This window comes from Erigeron canadensis, chromosome 3 (assembly GCF_010389155.1).
Source record: "Erigeron canadensis isolate Cc75 chromosome 3, C_canadensis_v1, whole genome shotgun sequence".
Classification (NCBI taxonomy): Eukaryota; Viridiplantae; Streptophyta; class Magnoliopsida; order Asterales; family Asteraceae; genus Erigeron; species Erigeron canadensis.
The window spans coordinates 3,981,704-4,001,042 of record NC_057763.1 but is presented as its reverse complement, the minus strand read 5'-3'; the positions used below and the strand labels follow the sequence as shown (position 1 = coordinate 4,001,042).

The following is a 19,339-nucleotide window of genomic DNA, read 5'->3' as shown; positions in this document are numbered from 1 at the left end:
GTTATTTGGTTAGTAAAATCCAACATATGTATTGATCTATATAAGAAAAAAGTTACGACCCGCGAACATATAAGAAAAAAGTTTTTAATTATTAGTTGTAGGTTAGACCTAAATATATCATAATAAAACATGTAGATTTTATTTAATTTTTGTGAAAAAAAGGTGACGTTAGTGATGCGTAAAACACGCAAATTTTAAGCACAGCAGAACTAAACAACTTAAACAAAGAACGGAAATTACTATTTTTGGTATGTTCTGGATTTTATGAAACAAAACAACAAACGAGACAACAAAATAAAAGGATGGATAAAGAATCCAACACCCAGATTCGTAAAGGACAAGCCAGCGGTACCACTATGTTTGATAAAGGCTAAGCCACCACAAACACAGATAAAGGAATCGAAAATTTTGGATCTCGCCAGTATATTTGATAAAGGACTAACCACCACAAATATAGATAAAGTGATCATTCCAAACCACCAAGATCAAAGATCTATAAAGGTAAATGAAGTTTTTTTTTTTGAAATAGAGGCTGCTCAATTAATTTTCATTTAATTCAACATTAACTGCCTTTACAATGAGGAATAAAGCCTCTATTTATAGCCACATAAACTATTTCCTAGAAATTATCGAAATAATAATAAAATAAACAAAAAGCTGTAATGGGCAAAGGAGAGCCACTAATTTATTAGTCAATAGAAAATGGACAGACAAAGCTTCTAGAGAGATTCCTTCTGCACATGGGCCCACAAACCGTTAGGATTAACGTTGTCATACGTTCCTTCCTTCTTCCTGTCAACAGCTATCATTCCTTCTTTATTGGACCCCATAAACACGTGACTGAAACAAACTTTATTGTAAGATGGAACTAAAATCTAGAGCTTCCACTTGAGACTTAAATCTGGAGCACCCATCTGGAGACTAGACTGGAGCTAGTCACTAGAGCGCTTCAGTGGTAAACTTCACTGGTGAATCACTACTGGCTTCGTCTGGGGAAACATGCCACTAGAGAAGTGTTACGACTGGCGACTGGACTGGGTCAGTAAATACTTGTCTGAAATGGGCCACCGCCGGCAAAATCAACATGGCTTGCTTAGATGGCATGATCAGTTCAGTGGCTTTCTCCATTTCACTTGGTTTCTCCAGTTCAGTGAATCTGGTCATTTCCGTATCAGTTAGTATGTGGAGATTATGTTAGTTTGTTATTTATGTAAGGGTTTAGTCACTGGATAACTAATGTACTTTCTCTCATTCTCATTTACATGATTGTCCATTGAACTGAATTATTGCTATGTATTATCCATATACTTGACCCTTGTTATAACAGGTTAAATATTATTTTCTCACTTTTTATCTTAAAAAATTAATTAGTTTCTGCTTATACATTAATTCACCAGATTCAAACATTGAATACATTAGATTTTTAGAAAGATTAAGAACTAAAACACAAAATCGAATCCAGAATTCAATTTATTTATATATCATTTACACATTATTTGTATTCATGTATATACAGAATGATTACACCAGATTTAGTACATAAGCAGATTCCGACGACTACAAAACCACCAGCGGATTCCGGTGATTTTTTCCAGTTTCCGGTGACTCTTCAGATTCCGGTAAAACATTGAAGTAGAAATATAAAATCCAACACACAAGTTCGTAACCAGTAAGTATAAAAAGCAAGCCAAACATCTAAAAGTTGTAAACAAAAAAATAACATTACTTTTTAAGAGCATATAAAAGAATCAGATTGTTACAAAATAAAAATAAAAATAAAATTTTTTGAAAGTGGGCATTGTTATTCATCATCATCATTAAGAATTCACCTTTTGTCACCCACGAACCATACCACCGATCGAATCTTTGAAAGTGGGTATTGTTGTTATTATTGGTGAGATAATGGTGGTTGTTTTAGAAGAACTGGGTATGGTGGCTGGTGCTGCAATTGATGGTGGTGATTTTTGTTTTAGGACCGTGTATGCGATCTTTTGGAAACCCATACGAAGAGAACACATATCTATATAATTATTAAAACGATATGAATCTGAATGATTTTAAGGCCTCTTAAACCTAAAACTATCTTAAAACATTGTCACATAGGCTTTAATCTTATGTGTCATCTTCACACTTTTTATAACAATATTTATCTTATAACCTCTATTTCTTCCCAAACTAAATTTATTTATTTGATTAAATATAATATAAATTAAATTACAGTTATATAGACTACATTTAAAAAAAAATATAATTCATCGGATTCAATAAATAAATTTGGTAAATATGTTTCCAATCCTAAACAATTCACATCATTTATATCATATATTGATTTACGTAAACCTAATATAAATGTTATATCTCATCATTCGGTTTGTAGTTTTGTATTTTGTGATGTCAAAAAGAAATATAAACACAAAGGGTTAATTTATGTTTTCTTCCAATTAAATGATAATATTTTTTTGCTTTTGAGAATTTGTTCATCAACGGCAAACAAACAACAAGTTTTCGTTTAGTTTTTTACTTTTTTTCAAACAAACCAACATGGGGGCAAGTTTGGAGTTTAGACGTGATTTAAGATATTTTTTTGTTCCGACCATAATTATATATTTTTATAATAATTCATGCATTTGTTAAGTTAATTATATTATGTTATGTTTTTGGTTGCTATTATATTATATGTTTAGATATGTGTTAACTTTGTCCCTATCTTTGCGATCTTTGACTGGGCTGAAAAATATATCCTAAATGGAAGAACATCATTTTTTAAACATTAATGTGGTAGTTGAGTTAAGTACGATGGTGCCATAATATTTTTCATTGTTGCATATCCGTTATTTTCACATCATGATATTTCCCATGAGATTTATGCATGTCCTACTACAACTTTTTTACTTTAATGCATTATTATACATTGATTCATGTTTTATCGTTATGTTTTCTTTTACCTAAGTTATTTAAAAAACCGCACATCGTGCGGGTAAAATACTTAGTAATGACATAAAACTATAACCGTAGGCCATAGTTGTATTTGATAATTAATAATTAATAATTATTATTAATTAGGGTTAGGATTAAGAAAATGTTAGTGATCGGGTTGAATGTAGGCCACTGTTTTGTTTTTTTTTTTGATCTTTTAAGTTGGGGAAGAGAAGAATAAGATGAATAAATTATTATTTTATATTAAAATAATATTTAACCAGTTATATCATATCATCAAGTTAAATAAGGGTAATCATGTAAAAATTTATAAAGTATATAGGTGATACATATCAATAATCCAGTTCAATGAGCAACCATGTAAATGTAAAAAAGTACATTAGTTATTCAGTGACTAAACCTTTTATGTAATGTATGCATGTATGGTGACGCATGATCTATTTGGCATATAAAAATTATGTACTTGTGTAATGTATGGTTATATATCGATTTATCAAAATAAATAAATTTATGTCTGATGTGGATCAAATCTGAAAACATCAAAATGAAACCTGTATATTTTAATTAGTTCATGTAACGAGTAAGTAACTCTCAATACCGTCTTTCACGGGTTTTGAGTTTCAATACCGTCTTATACGGTGTATAGGGGAGGTTGAGATGTAGACAACCTTACCCCTACCAAAGGTAGAGAGGCTGCTTCCATGTTCTATCATAGGTAGAAAAGGCCCTCCAGCATTGCTGGGCATGAGGATCGAACCCTTGACCTCTGTCTCCAGAGGCAAGGGCTCCAACCACTTATCCAACTCAGCTATAAAAATTATGAAACTATAAAAATTATGTTAATTTGTTATTTATGATAAAAATTCGGATGTAAAACTCGTAAACTTGAGTTTTAGCTCATATTGTATGTGTGATATCTAAGTGCGGATTTATGTTGGGGTTTTGGCATCCTTCATATTTCCACTTAGTAGTGCTATTATCCTTAATCTATACTCTATCTAATATACAGTTAATGAAATAATTCATTCTGCACTTAAAAGAACCACAGTATCATCTTTAAAGAAACTACTTTTACATTCGCCACAATTGTCTCCCCCATCATCATCACCACCTCTGCTATATCATTACCCCACCGCCACTTCTCCACACATCTGACCTCCCGCTAGCTACCATCTTCCGGCCAGTCAAACCCACCCCCGCTATCATACAGTTTCTTGATTTTAATTTATTACTAGTAATTATTTTAGTTTTTGCCCTAATTTAGTTCATTGTTGATGTAATTTAATTGTTAAAAGTCAAATTGTTATTTTGCTTTTGCAAATTTTGTAGTATATTCGTTGCTGATGCAAAGTTAAACTGTTATACATCAAACTGTAATATATTTTTTTCCAATTATTAATAGAATGATGTTTAAAAGGGGAATATTAATATAGATACCAATATTCTGAAATCTGTTGGAGTTATAAAGACCCCCTTGGTATTGCAACTATGTCTGGTGTCACTTGCTGCCTAAGGTTTCCAGGACAGCTGAACTTTGATCTAAGAAAGCTTGCTGTCAATCTGATTCCATTCCCGCGTCTTCACCTTTTCATGGTTGTTTTACTCCATTGACCTCACGTGGTTCCCAGCAATACCGTGCATGCTCTCACTGTTCCAGAGCTCACCCAACAAATGTGGGATGCCAAGAATATGATGTGTGCTGCTGATCCCAGACATGGGCGATACTTGACTGCATCAGCCATCTACCATGGAAAGATGAGCACCAAGGAAGTTGATGAACAAATGCTGAATGTCCAAAACTAGAACTCATCCTACTTTGTTGAGTGGATCCCAAACAACGTGAAATCGACTGTGTGTGATATTCCACCAACTGGTCTGAAGAATCTACTTTCACTGGTAACTCGACTTCCATCCAAGAGATGTTCAGGCGTTTGAGTGAGCAGTTCACTACTATGTTCAGGAGGAAGGCTTTCTTGCATTGGTACACTGGTGAAGGAATGGACGAGATGGAGTTCACTGAGGCTGAAAGTAACATGAATGATTTGGTTACAGAATATCAGCAGTATCAAGGTGCCACAGCTGACAAAGAGGGAGAGTACGAGGAAGATGGAGAGTATGAGGGTTAAGTATGCCTCGTAACTGCAGCAACTGAAGTCGGATCTCGGTATGGGAGTGGAGCATTATTATTATTACTATTTTTATGGTTTTATTTTAGTTGTATATGTGTTTTGTCAGTGTTTGTAATCTCAACTACCATTCAATCGGAATATATACTAGGGGGATGAAGGCAGGTTAGTTTGTGAAAGTTTTATAAGAAAGCAATAGTTTTTGCTAAAAGGGTTATGGGTGTAATTCTGTTCCGGGTTATAACCATTACTACTTGTTTTTGTGGTTTATGGTGAATGAATTTTGTTTGTTGAATATGATGGTGTTGCTTAAAAGGGTGTTCTTTTCAACTGGTAGATGTTTATTTTTTTTTCTTTAAAATTATAGCTTTAGGTAACTTGAATTTTTTCACGTTTCAAAATGCAATTTCTGTTCCCACTTTCACTTTGTCAGTAATCTTGCACAAAAGCTTAGAGTAATTGTGATAGAACAAGTATTTACCTAAGAACATGAGATGATATATCTCTAAACTCAAAACATGGGAGTTTGAGACGATATCTCTTTTAAATGATAAATATGCTGTAACTTATCAGTATCTGATATACCAAAATGGCGATTAGGGCTTAAAAAATGAGAGTAGGTTTGAGCTTTGGTTCAATAGCTCCATAGGCTTGTCGTATCTAGGCTTCAGCACGACTTATTAAGTTTCGAGCTCGGCTTATAAAAAAAAAACTCGAGCATAAATAAGCTTTTAATATGTAGACTAAAGCTCGATTTGTTAAAAGTTTGAAAAGCTCGAACATAAGGAACTAAAGCTCGATTTGTTAAGGTTCGAAAAGCTTTCAATATGTAGACTAAAATTCTTTGCCTTGTGAATGATACTGTATTTCTGTTAACCGCAACCCTCCTGTGATTTTCTTTTATGATCTAACGTCCCTTCAAATCCAATGATGAAAGGTCGCCTGCTATCCCAAATCCCACCCACACGGATCGAATCCCATGATTCTTGATTTGTTGTGTCGTATTTCTTTGTCACCCCAGTTTGATATGAGTGACTCGAAAGATGTAGATCAATCTCCTGTGTTCTATAACACCGTTAGAAATTTCCCTCCCACTGTTTGAAATTTCATTTGCAGTATCTAACTTGGCCCCTTTGAAATCATCATTTGAATGCATGAATCCATTATCCATCTGTGTTAGATTGCTGTGATAGCAGTAAGTTTTCTGGTGTGTTCTTCATTATTACAAAACAACAGAATGTGTATGAATTGAACAGAATGTAAACAATAATTATAAACACAATAACAATCTTGTATTCTCAATACAAAGAGAACAAACCAGCTGTTTTGTCTCCAACTATAAGTGATAAGTCTATAACTATATATATAGACACTAATATGAACAGGTATGACTCTTTATAAATAGCTGTATTGGTTCCTTTTGACCTGCTTAAAAAACTAAATGGATCCTGCAGACTGCTAGTTTAGCTGGGGCGAACAGGGGCCAGATTCAAAGCGAATGTTCAAAAAGAAAAGACTAATGGGTTGGGTTATTTGGTGGTGCCGTACTGCCGTGGTGATTATAACAACCCCTGTTCTAACTAGTAAGTGGCCTCTGGCGCAACCTAAAAACTACCACTTTTATGATAATAAAGCAAATTAAATCCAATCCTGTTATAACCCTTTGTACCAAGACATTCTGGGTAATTTTTTCATTTCTTGTTAAACACTATTCATGGTCAAGCAACTTGAGTAGTGGAGTACAGAGTAGTTTATAATACTTCAAATTGGAAATGGTTCTTTTTGAGAAGCTCCTTGATTAATTATATTATTGAATCATACTGTATTACAAAGTTCATTACACTGAATACAAAGTGGAACAACATTTTCAGCATACAATTGCGTTAACATTTTCAGCGTACAATTGCGTTGGTTCATCATATATGGCCGGTTACATTTTGTGGTACCAGTATGTTCCTTTGTGCTCGCTATCCTCATCTGGTTCGATGTAGATGCATTCCTTGGCCTCTCTGTACATAGCTTTGAAAATTGGAGTCCTGTCAATCTTATAAAACTCACCCAACACTGGCTTGATTGCATCCCGGGCCTCTTTTGCATGATAATGTGGGATGTATGAGATCAAATGATGCAAGACGTGAGTGTGTGTCACGTCGTGGAAAACCCTGTTCAAGAATCCAAAGTCCCTGTCGATTGTTGATAAGGCGCCTCTGATCCAGTTCCATTCGGTTGAATCATAATGTGGCAATGAGAGATGGGTGTGGTGCAAATATGTGATCAAAACGAAAAATACATGTACACCTATCACGGGAATAGCATACATGCAAGTTACCCAAGCAGCCCCTTTTGCGGCTACAAGAAGCTTAACTGCATATATAACAGCAAGAATACCAATATCTGATATGACAACCTGAATTCGTTCACGATCAGTGAAAATTGGGCTTAAGGGGTCAAAGTGGTTGGCAAACCTTCCGTATTTCTTGCCAGAGATGTTAGTTAAGAGATATAGAGGGAACCCAAGGGTCAACCTAAAAACCAAAGTGAACACTCTACCAGGGGGGTTGTTGAGAACCTTTGAGTAAATCCTGACTTTGGATTTTCGTTTAGGAATGTAAACTTCGTCATTATCAAGTGAATTGGTGTTGGCATGGTGATTTCGATGGCTGTATTTCCATGAGAAATACGGGGTAAAGAGAGCAGAATGGAGGATGAATCCAACGGTGTCATCGATCCATTGGTACTCACTAAAGGCATGGTGACCACATTCATGACCAATGACCCATAAACCGGTTAGGATGCTAGCTTGGCAAAACCAGTAAACCGGCCAAGCCAAGTAAGCTAGAGGGGCAGGCAAAAGAGGAATATATGTGTTGGCAAGGAAGTAGAAGACGTAGGTAATGATGAGATCATGAACAACATAGTAGGATGAACGGAGGACAGATCTTTCGAAGCAATGAGCAGGGATTGCTTTCTTTAGATCACTTAATGTGAACGGAGGATCAATTGGGACACGCTCGAGGATATTCTTACCCTCAGATTGATCCGACATCCGACCACCTGCACCCATGTTGTCGATATGATCTTATATTAACCTGCAGTCACCAAAACTAATCGTATTAGCTAGACATATGTAGTAAACTAGTATAAAACAGGAAGGAGAATAAAAGACAGTAACTAGTTAATAAAAAACTTAAAAGAAGAATGTGTGACCTCAGAGAGAAGTGATGTTTGAGTTCACTTCAGCTTGTGATTGTCTTAATTTGAGCTTCCTCATTCTTTGTATTTATAGGCAAGAAGTTTTATAGAAGTTTTTGTACAATTCTCTCGCCAACTTTGACTGTATAGTATACAAAGGACTAAAGATTGTAATCACCACGTTGCTCCAACAAAATATATATATATATATATATATATTGATTTAATTATATCTCTAACTACAAAGACAAAATTCCGTTAGTTACAACTTACAAGCACTAGCTATACATACATGATGGGGATTTATTTAAAAATGAAATAGTTGCATGATTGACTGTATCATATTACTCCCATTCTTCAATTTATAGTCTATCTCTTTGTCTAATTACAAATATTACAAAAATAATTATTATTCATAATACCATTGTATTATTCTAAAACCGTTTAGTAAAGGTTATTATAAAATAAGGTTTTGCGCGCTAGCTAGTGGTCACACCTTTAACGATGTGAGTAAATAAATAACTGCATAATAATTTATTTTATTTTATTTTTTGAACATGGTAATAATTGTATTTTATTACTAGCATATTTAGGTAGTTTTTGATTTTACCACATTCTTTATGAATGTAATCACATGTTAGTAACAAATTAAACGGGCTACAATTATCAACATCCTCTTTGATGATTGCAACTACTTAAAACATGATACTTTTAGGGGATATTAATTTGCCCAATATGAAACAATTTAAGTAGCCAAAATCAAGCGATTATAACGATATATAGTTTCATTCGAAACTACTTTGAACCTTGTATGTTTAATGGACACCGATATAAAACATATAAAAGATATATAATAGAAGTGTACGTGTTCGTGCATTGCGTGATATTACATTCAAAACTTCTAAATTTACAGTCTAAGTCAGATTAAAAAATAAAAGCCGTAACTTCAATTAGTACTTCAAAAGGTGACGATGGTCCAACCGACTTTACTAACCGTCGAATTTGAAAAATATATCGAACACAAGTACATGAAAATTATTATTGAAATATTTGAAGTTTTGAATAACAAATTGTCAATTCAATTGTTCGTTTCTATATAGATTATGATCAGAAATATGAGATTGATACCATCCCGTATAAGTCCTTGTCTCGACAGTTCCAGTCCTGATAATCCAAAAACTTTGATATCAATCCTAGTCCCAAATACGAGTATGTATATTTCCGGGTTTCTATTGTATTATTCTGGTATTTTTTTATTTTTTATTTTTAATAAAGCACCATGGTTGGATCAGTGGTATACACTTTTGCCTCTGGAGACAGAGGTCATGGATTCGATCCTTATCCCATGCAAAGGTTGGAGGGCTTTTTCTACCATTTAGGTAGAAACTGGAAGCAGCCTCTCTACTTAGGTAGAGGTAAGGTCTGCCTACATCTTAACCTCCCCCATACACCGTCGAGGTATTGGAGCTCAAAACCCGCGAAAGGCGGCACTGAGCAGTTACTTACTTATATATATATAATATATATATATTGTCTAGGTTCCATTTAAAATCTGATACGGCTTTGTTATAAAAACTGAGACAAATCTGAATTAGAGAAAAAAAATTTTATACCTAACAACCGGGACAAAATCTGAATTTGAGAAAAAGTTTTTATCTCAAAGGGGAGCGGAGTGGACATCGGGTTGATGGCGGGTAACCCCCATACCGCCGGTAATACCATTGCCGGTGCCACCTGTCTGGCTCAACGGTATGGTGGGAGGGTAATATACCCGTGGAGCATAACTGGAGAGACAAGGAAAAAGCGACTGTGTGAATGGGGCCTACTTGAATTTTGAACCATTTGGAGATTAAAAAAAAATCTACAGGTATTATATATATATGGGTACAATAAAATAAGAACACTATGAAAACATTAAAAAAAACTACATTTTGATGCATTAAAAGTCCATAAAACTAATGTAGGGTATAACTAATTATCATTATTTAAGTGTTTAACAACACATTGGTCTATTAAAATCGAGAAAATCATGTTTTTTGTTTTGTGCATTCATCTTGGATGCATATTCATCAAAATGTGTTGTTAAACACTTAAATAATGATAATTAGTTATGCACTATATGTTACTTTTATAAACTTTTAATTCATCAAAATGATGTTCTTAAGTGTTCTCACCGTTTTTATTTTAAAAGTGTTCTTATTGGAGTGTTACCACACACACACACACACACACACATATATATATACGAGATGGGTACCCGCAGAATGCAGCGGTGGCGGCGGCAATGGGTGGTGCTAGTGGCGGCGGTGGTAACGATGTGGTCATTAATCTAAAAGTATTTGATATAAATGGTAGTGTAGTTATTTTATTGTTAAGGAATGTATTTTTATAAGAATATTATAGAGATATTAAGTGGAAATATTTAAATTAACGAATAAAGCAGATAGATAGTTTTGATAAATATGGATATAAAATATTTTAGGCCTATATTGGGTAGATTTAGTGTGTGAGTTAGGAATATGTTAAACATTAAGGGTATTTTGGGTATTTTAAAAGTAGAAAGTTGAAAAGAAGAGATAGTAGTTTGTTTATTAATATAGGATAAATATATATGTGTGTGTGTGTGTGTGTGTATTAGTAATTTACCCGTGCAATGCGGTGACAATGGTGGTAGTTGGTAGTAGTGGTGACGGTGTGGTTATTTTTAAAATAATTATGTAATAGGAGTAATATAGTTATTTTAGAAGTTGATGGGTATATATTGTAAATTATTTCATAAGGATATTATAGGTATTTTAAGTTGAGATGTTTAAAATGAATAAAAAAGAAAGAATTAATTAATTCATTAAAGGTAGAATAATCATTTCGTATGAGATATTTTTATAAGAGAGGGTATTGAAAAGTGTTAAAAGAAATAGTGTGATAAGTTTTATAAAGTAGTAGAGATGTTGGTTGTGTATATGTTAAAGAAGGTTTGGTGGTGGATTGGATGTGGCTTTTGCTTTTAAAATCAATACTTTAATGATTTAGTTGCAGAATTGGTCCCTGTGGTTTACACACTTTAGCACTGGGGGTCCTTTTTTAAGTATCATTGCAATGGAGATCCCTATTTTGAGAATTTTTTGTAAGATTGGTCCCTTTTTAACAAGACCGTCAGTGGGTGTCGTCAAGTCTTAACAGAAGGGACCATCATTGCTAGTTAACTCAAGAAGGACCCCTATTACTAAAATGGAAAACCAATAGGGACCAATCTTACAATTAACAACTCGATATCTTTTTTGATTTAATTCAAGATATTGTAACATACAATTGTCTGTGCGTAGATCCCTAAGTATACTTTTTAACTTTTCTATAAAAGAATGAAAATTAATAAATACTTTATTTAAATATAACTATTAACATACTTTAGTTTTTCATTATAATTAAACTATTAAAAACATATTTCTATAAAAATATTCTAAAATTTGTAAATGCTTCAATTATTGATGATAATCAAATCCACATAATAATTTATTTATATTCACGTCTTAAAATAACAAGCTGTATTACTCAATATATAAAAAACATATTAAAAAGTTTGTTATGATCTATATTAAAATAAACTATATATTTATTAACTACTCCCTCTGTCCCATATTAAACGTCCAATTTTGACTTGTTAAGTCCTCTGCTTGCAACTTTGACCATAAATATCTTTGTTTGTGTTATATAATAATTGATAAAAGTTATATCAATGAAAAGTACATTGAAAACTCATTCCGTCCATATATTTTATATGAAGTTTTATAAAATATAGACAAATATTTTTACGGTCAAAGTTTAAAGCAGAAGACTTGACAAGTCAAAATTGGACATTTAATATGAGACGGATGGAGTAATATTTATTAATACAACAACTGCATAAATGTTTAACATGTTAGGGAACTAAAAAACCATGTATAGTAATAATATTTTTTAAACAGGTTTACTTTCTGGTAATATCAAATTTCAAACATACAACCTCTAATTTCATAACTATAAATAATAATAAAGGCCAAAGTACTTTTTTCGTCCTTGTGGTTTTTCGAATAAACACTTTACATCCTCGCCGTTAATTTTTGGCTAAAATCGTCCCTGTGGTTTGCATTTCGTCCTTGGATCCGTTAACCCCCTCACATGCCTTGCACGTGAGGGGCATATATGTCTTTTTACCCATTTGTTCCCATGGTTAAGTGCAAAATTCGTTCTTATGGTTTGTCATTTTTGCATTTTTCATCCTTGAATTTAACAAACTTCCAAACAAAAATTTAATCAAAAATCAAAACAAACTCAAATAAAAAACCTATATATACACCTACATATGAGGATCTAATTTAATACCGGCCATTACAACTAATTTAATTTAATTTATTTTTTTAAAAAATGTTATAAAACTTACTATAATATAATGAAAATAGTCAAAATATAATTAGAATTCACTAAAAAAAACAAATAGGTTCTTTATAACAAATTACAAGAAAGTTCACAAATTACAAAAAATAACATTAAAGTATTGTAAAAATAATTTTTTAAAAAATTCAAAAAATAAAAAATGTTTATAACGGAAGTACCGGAACAGTAATACCGAAAATATCAGAAATAATTGTAGTGGGGTACCTTCCGATACCGGTATTACGGGTATACTACCGGTATTTAAAATATTGTATGTACGTGTTTGCATTTGAAATTAATTGAGCATATCCTCAAATGTAGGTTAATAGGTTTTTGTTTTGTTTGGATTAAATTGGTACGGTTGTTTTTGTTTTTTTTAATTTTTTTCTGGAATTGTTAACGGCGAGGACGAAAAATGCAAAAACGATAAACCAGAGAGATGTTTTTTGCACTTAACTCTATGAAAAGACAAAAATGCCCCTCACGTGACTTGCGTGTGAGGGGGTTCACGACAAAGTTATAACGGCAAGGACGAAATGCAAACCACATGGACGATTTTAGCCAAAAGTTAACGGCAAGGACGAAATGCAAACCACATGGACGATTTTAGCCAAAAGTTAACGGCGAGGATGGAAAATGCTTATTCGAAAAACCACATAGACGAAAAAAGTACTTTAAGTTCATATATCAATTAGTTTTCAAAGTAAAAAAGATTATACAAGGTACATCTCCATTATTAAAATTTTTAGAGTGTACATAAGTTTACTAATTAGGGATCTGACACACTGACAATTGTATGTTCTCTTGAGTTAAATCAAAAAAGATATCAAGTTATTAATTGCAAGATTGGTCCCTATGGTTTTTCTATTTAAGTAACGGGGGTCCTTTCTGAGTTTACTAGCAATGATGGTCCCTTCTGTCAAGATTTGACGACATTTGCTAACGGTTTTGTTAGAAATGGACCGATCTTGCAAAAAATTCTCAAAACAAGGACCCCCATTGCAACGATACTTAAAAAGGAAGCCCATTGCTAAAGTGTGTAAACCATAGGGACCAATTTTGCAATTAACTCTTTTTTAATTTTTATATTTCATTTTAGCCCATGAACTTTTATTTGTTTACAAAATTATTATTCTGTTCTGAAAGTTTTAGATATAAACACTAATTTTTATTAAAAAAAATATATATTTTACTACAATGTTATATTTTTAATAAAATATTAAGGTTTTATATTAAATTGTTTAGTTCAATCTAAAAAAGAAAAAGAAAATAAAATTTGGGAGAGTTGAAAATTTATGAAGCGCCAGTAAAAATAGTTGGTTGGAAAGGTTAAAAAGTTAAATTGATTTGTAAAGATTTTATTGGTTGATTTTAGAAGGATTGATGAATTTATCTCCTTTAGTCTGCCCCCGTAATTACTATACATATTAAAACTAAAGGTAATTTTTTGATTCTTTTAATCACGCTGACGTCAGCTATTTTGTCTTCTTCTATTTTTACTTTGTTTTTTTTTTTTTTTAAAAAAATTGTATACTTTTAGAGTTCTTATTTTTACCACATAACTTTTGTGTTTTTTAACTTTAGTCTAACTTTTTATATACAAGTATAAGATTGTATACTTTTAGAGTTTTTTATTTTTACCACTTAACTTTTGGGTTTTTTAACTTTAGTCTAACTTTATTTATACAAGTATAATTTACTTATAAATTCAAACTTATTTTTACCACTTAAATTTTGGGTTTTTTTTTAACTTTTTGTATACAAACTAGTTTTAAATTTTTACCAATTAATTTTAGGTTTTTAACTTTAATCATAAATTTTTTATTTTTTTTACTTTCCATCTCTTATTTTAAGACTTTTAATTTTTACCATCAAACTCTTGGTTTGTGCCACCTATTTTTTTTTCTTCTACCCCTTATAGTAAACTTTTAGTTTCCAAACTTTTAGGTAACGTTGTATGTATATATGTTTGCATGACGCAACGTCGATCTTGAGCAACGCTCTCCCGAAGGAACGCCCGGGTAAAAAAAAAACTAGTTATGATAATAAAAATAAAAGAAAAAAAAACTCTATTAAAAAGTTAGATGCCAAATATTTGAAACATCCAAACTTGATTGGGCAAAACTTGAGTGGCCAAAGTATGCAAATAACGAAAACTTGGGTTTTATTCAACTTTTCCTTAAACCCTAACCAACACTCACACATAATTGTATCTCTCCATTACATTCAAACTCTGCAATCAATCAAAATCCCTAATAATAAATGGCTGCCAACACCAACAATAATAATAATAATATGTCGGTCGAGGTAAACAGGGAACAGGTATACAATCTTTTCATTAATCTGCATTCTTGTTCTTAATGTTTTATTTTCTTTCTATCTGTTGTATTAGTTTTCTGAAGCTATTATTAAACAGGTACTATTAATTTATGGAAATAGTTTATATAAACTTTAGCAAAATTGTTACAATTATATGTATATATCTAGGATAATTGTATCATAATTAATATTGTAAACACATAATTCAAGGTTGTACCCAGATTGAAATCTTTGTATGTAAAATTTTGAAATTATATAGGAGTATATGTATTAGAGTTGTGTACTAACAAATTAGTATCCCTTACCTTTTAGAAATATGTTTAGAAACAGTGATACAGTTGTGCACAATACCAAACTGATTTTTTTGGTGAATCTTGGATCAAACTGATTTTGAGGCCGAGTAGGCTCTAGTTCCGTTGGTTACTCACTGAGTAGGGAGTCATATCCGAGTAGTAGGCCGAGTTTTACAATTTTGTGTTAACTAACTTCTTGATCGAGCAATTTTATATATAGCTTACAACGAAAGAAAATACTTTATGGAACTCTTTTGAGTAAGTAAACCATTTTTTAATCAAAAGAATCACAATATCGTAGCTTACGTACATAATGTTTTAAGAGAAGAGTGCCTGATGTAGTTTTCTCCGTAGGAGTTCTATTTATAAATGTAAACGTTGTCTTTTTTTTTGGTGTTTGTTAGATTTTTAGGATTCTTAGAAGTTTCAAAATTTTCTTCAACAATATCTCTATTATTTTCTTGTTTTTTTAAAAAAATCTTTATAAATACCTTTGTAGAGTTTGAATCATTGAAAGGTTTTTTGTTGTTCTTTGTTTTTATATTTTGGGTATTTGACGGTTGTTAATGAGGAGACAACATGATAATTTTTAGTGTAATACCTATTGAAAAAAAAGCAAGGATGGTAAGATAGCACCCGGTGAGATATATATAGATGCTTCTGTTTGTCTTGTTAAACTATTGGACTGCCCACTTGTGACTTGCCCATGAAATTTAGAAGTTTGGTATGTGGCATAATAACTGCAAATTGTGTCTTTCTATTGCTTAGGATTTTGGCTTATAAGAACCCGTAAAGGATCGAAGGTACCCAAAATTTTATGTCATTAATTGTTTGATGCCCTCGGTTGCCGCCCCGTCTTAGGTGCTATTTTTCTATGTTTACTGTCTTTTGCTAAGAAATGTTTAATTACACGAGAAATATCATGTTGCATCCTTGTTTACGAACTCCGGTGATCAAAATGGAAAATGAAAGAAAAAACAATAAGAAATTAAATAACCTCTACAAAGGTATTTAAGTAAGATTTTTGTTACAAATGAGTCATATATAATGTTGAAAAAATAATGAAAATTTTATAAATGACGTAAATTATGTAATCAACGAAAATCTCATGAACTGTGGAAGTTTTGAATATGACGTTGCATTAGTGTAAATCCTATTGAAAAATTAGATTAGGTAGGCAGTTTTCTTTTGAATTGTATGTGTGTAAGCTATGAAATGCAATTCTGTTGATATAAAGTGGTTGATTTACTTAAAAGAGCTCGATAAAGTGTTTTGTTTTTGTTGCAACTTATTTCCAACTCCTTGATTGAAAAGTCAATTAGTAAGTGAACGAATAAACTTTTTGTGAAACTTCAAACTTTTGCATGATAATACTTCTGAGCAGACTTGGTCTTAGTTGTAGTTGAGGTTAACCACAAGATAAAGAAGTTTAATAAGAACAATGGCAAACCATATAAGTTTATAACAGTTACGGTGCCACAGAAAGAAGATTTTTAAAAGTTAAGTTCTTGAAGCCTTGTTTGTGGAGTACAATGAGTCAAGAGCGGGTGAACGGGTTATCAATTTTGTGTATTGATACAAATGTTGCCAGATAATTGATGATTTTACTCAAAGGAAGGCACAAAGACATCATTTTATGTATTCTGTGAACCTGTAAATCATAGTTTATCTTCTCAACTTGTGACATTCTATTAATATAGTAATATCAGCTTGAGGGCTTGAGTAGGTTCCAAAACCCTGAATTAATTTTTGGTTCGCAAAGTTTAGTAACGACATGTCTCTCCTGGGAAACTAAAAAACTTAGGGAACTAGGCCTGGTGGCGTAACAAGGGTGGGTTTTCTGCGGCTGGGGGGATGTGGCACTTAACGGTGATGTTTACGTGTTAAATGGGATGGGTGTTTTTCTTTAGATAGTATGTTAAGAATCAGCTAGTGGTTGTCTCTGCTTGGGAAGTAGCCTTGGTGGCGTAACAAGGGTGGGAAAATGAATTTGCTAACAGATTCGGTCAAGAAGAGTTCACTTTGAATCGACTGTTCCCTAGATACATACTGATATTTTATTTCAAACTGCGGGTTATGCGATCCACTGGATGGGTGGGCTATGAGCGTGGATAATGGATTAGAATCGTTCATGCTATTTTCTCCTCTTTTTCTTTTATGTTTATTTTTTGAATCGAGAACATACCAATTCAGCATTTCTAGAATGAAAAAAGGTGTTCGCTTATTGTTGTTGACAAATAAAAGGATCAGTTAGTTCCATGAAGGAGAGCAGATGATGCTCGTTGGCTGAATGTTGTTTGTTATGCTTTCAGATTTTTGGAATGGCAGAAAAGGAGATGGAGTATAGGGTTGAATTGTTTAACAAGTAAGGTCCTGCTGCCTGTTATGCACCTTGTTTATATCTTCATACAATATATAATGCGGGTTTAGTATCCCGGATTGTAAGCAACTTTGCAGCTTTTTCTATTGTATGTAAGTATCAAAATTTTGTACATTTTATGTAAGTATCTCACTAAAATTGAACACCTAATGTAAAATTTTTACGTTGACCAATCAAAAACTTCTATGTGGGCAGCTCATATGGTTTCCACGTATACATTTTTACATTAAACGTTCAATTTAGCGAAATACTTACATAAAATGTTCAAAATTTTTTATGCATACACACAATAGGAAAAGTTGCAAAGTTACTTACACTCCGGGATACTTAACCCTATATAATGCAACTTTTATGCAAGTTTGTTAATTTTACTGGTTAATTAATAACTGTTGATGGTGTTCTTTAAAGAAAGTTGCATTTTATTCACCAAATAGAATGTAAAAATCAATGTCAATTATTATATTTTCGGTACTATGCTGCAGGCTAACTCAGACATGTTTTGCCAAGTGTGTTGAGAGAAGGTATGTTCTCTTCATTCCAAATTGAAGTCATTGATTAGTGAATGTATTTGTGCTCATATGATATGGTGTCTCCAGATATGATGTTGAACTAATCCAATTGCTTTTAGGTACAAAGAGCCCGAGTTAAACTTGGGTGAAACTAGCTGCATTGATCGCTGCGTTTCCAAGTATTGGCAGGTATGATCTCCAAAGCTTGGTCAATTTGGTTTGTGAAGTTTAGCTCGCATGATGGATAGATATATAATATATTCTCCATATATTTTAGATAACAAATCTCGTGGGTCAGATGCTTGGTTCTGGCAAACCACCAATGTAATCTTTGATTGTCATCAGTTTTTTGCGAGGATTCTGAGTTGCAATGAATACTTGTTCCTGGCTCTGGGATGCTCACGGTAACATTTATATGAGTTCTGCACATTTTCTAGTCTCTAGTTATAAAGTACATGAGTTACTATATGGTGATTGCCGAAAACATACCTTTGGTACCTCATATGATACATTGAAAGGATTTCATTTTGATGTGAACTATGAATTTCATCATTTTTGTTATAATATTGACCTATGCTAAGTAACAATGTTGGCTTATAAAACTTTATAAATGTGTTAAAGTGAGTTCTGACTTGGTTTATACAGTTTCTTATAAAACTTAACTTGGTCTTATACAGTTAATAGGATAAACTATATTAACCAGTTACAGTTCAAGTCTCTAAATGGTTGGGAGGATAACGATCGTCTTAAGTTGTAACTATACATAAGAGGCCCGTAACAATTGCTGAATGACATGGTAGCTTAAGAATCTCCTTTAGAGGTTCCCCAAGAGCTACAAATACTCCTTGAGGGCTCGTCTCAGTTTAGTTCACTCAATAAGATCTATAATAAACGTCACCACAATTTGTTGATGCTTATTTGACAGTTAATCTTGTACGTCTGGGCTTAGACATTTACATAATGCCAACATACTAGAGTGCTAATTATAACAATTACCAAATTGAATTGATGTCAACTGTCAAATGAATCATGAATCAGCTACAAGGATTTATAATTGCACATGTTTGAAAACTTATAAAAGGTATGCTGGCAAAATTGAAAATTTATAATAGCCCCCTCTTCCCACACTTGATGCTATGCTTTAAATTAAAACGATTCGTATTTATAAAAGTT

The 19,339-nt window shown here is 32.5% G+C and overlaps 2 protein-coding genes and 1 pseudogene across 3 annotated transcripts; 2 read left to right on the top strand and 1 right to left on the bottom strand.

Annotated features, from left to right (window-relative positions):
• The first annotated feature begins 4,424 nt into the window (after positions 1-4,424).
• LOC122594357 lies at positions 4,425-5,136 on the top strand (annotated as a pseudogene).
• Positions 5,137-6,842: 1,706 nt separating this feature from the next.
• LOC122591269 (delta(12) fatty acid desaturase DES8.11) lies at positions 6,843-8,349 on the bottom strand. The gene is made up of 2 exons (XM_043763507.1): positions 8,271-8,349; positions 6,843-8,152 (listed from the first exon to the last, which is right to left on the bottom strand). The coding sequence occupies exon 2, from the start codon at positions 8,125-8,127 to the stop codon at positions 6,994-6,996; it is 1,134 nt and encodes a 377-aa protein (XP_043619442.1). The 5' UTR covers positions 8,128-8,152; positions 8,271-8,349; the 3' UTR covers positions 6,843-6,993.
• Positions 8,350-14,831: 6,482 nt separating this feature from the next.
• On the top strand, positions 14,832-18,806 carry LOC122593640 (mitochondrial import inner membrane translocase subunit TIM10-like). Of its 2 annotated transcripts, none has more exons than XM_043766068.1 (5): positions 14,832-14,987; positions 17,590-17,642; positions 18,140-18,178; positions 18,286-18,355; positions 18,512-18,806. In XM_043766068.1, exons 1-5 carry the CDS (start codon positions 14,928-14,930, stop codon positions 18,572-18,574), a joined length of 285 nt encoding a protein of 94 aa, XP_043622003.1. In that variant the 5' UTR covers positions 14,832-14,927; the 3' UTR covers positions 18,575-18,806. The 2 variants fall into 2 exon arrangements, with proteins under 2 accessions (XP_043622003.1, XP_043622004.1); XM_043766069.1 differs by having other exon boundaries at positions 14,838-14,987; positions 18,444-18,806.
• Positions 18,807-19,339: the final 533 nt, after the last annotated feature.

What these genes read in the sequence shown, in the direction of transcription:
- LOC122591269 (XM_043763507.1), bottom strand. Translation starts at nt 8,127, where the DNA reads ATGGGTGCAGGTGGTCGGATGTCGGATCAATCTGAGGGTAAGAATATC.
- LOC122593640 (XM_043766068.1), top strand. Translation starts at nt 14,928, where the DNA reads ATGGCTGCCAACACCAACAATAATAATAATAATATGTCGGTCGAGGTA. An exon ending in AGGGTTGAATTGTTTAACAA is followed by an intron (nt 17,643 to 18,139) that starts GTAAGGTCCTGC and finishes ACTATGCTGCAG; the next exon opens with GCTAACTCAGACATGTTTTG. An exon ending in GCCAAGTGTGTTGAGAGAAG is followed by an intron (nt 18,179 to 18,285) that starts GTATGTTCTCTT and finishes AATTGCTTTTAG; the next exon opens with GTACAAAGAGCCCGAGTTAA.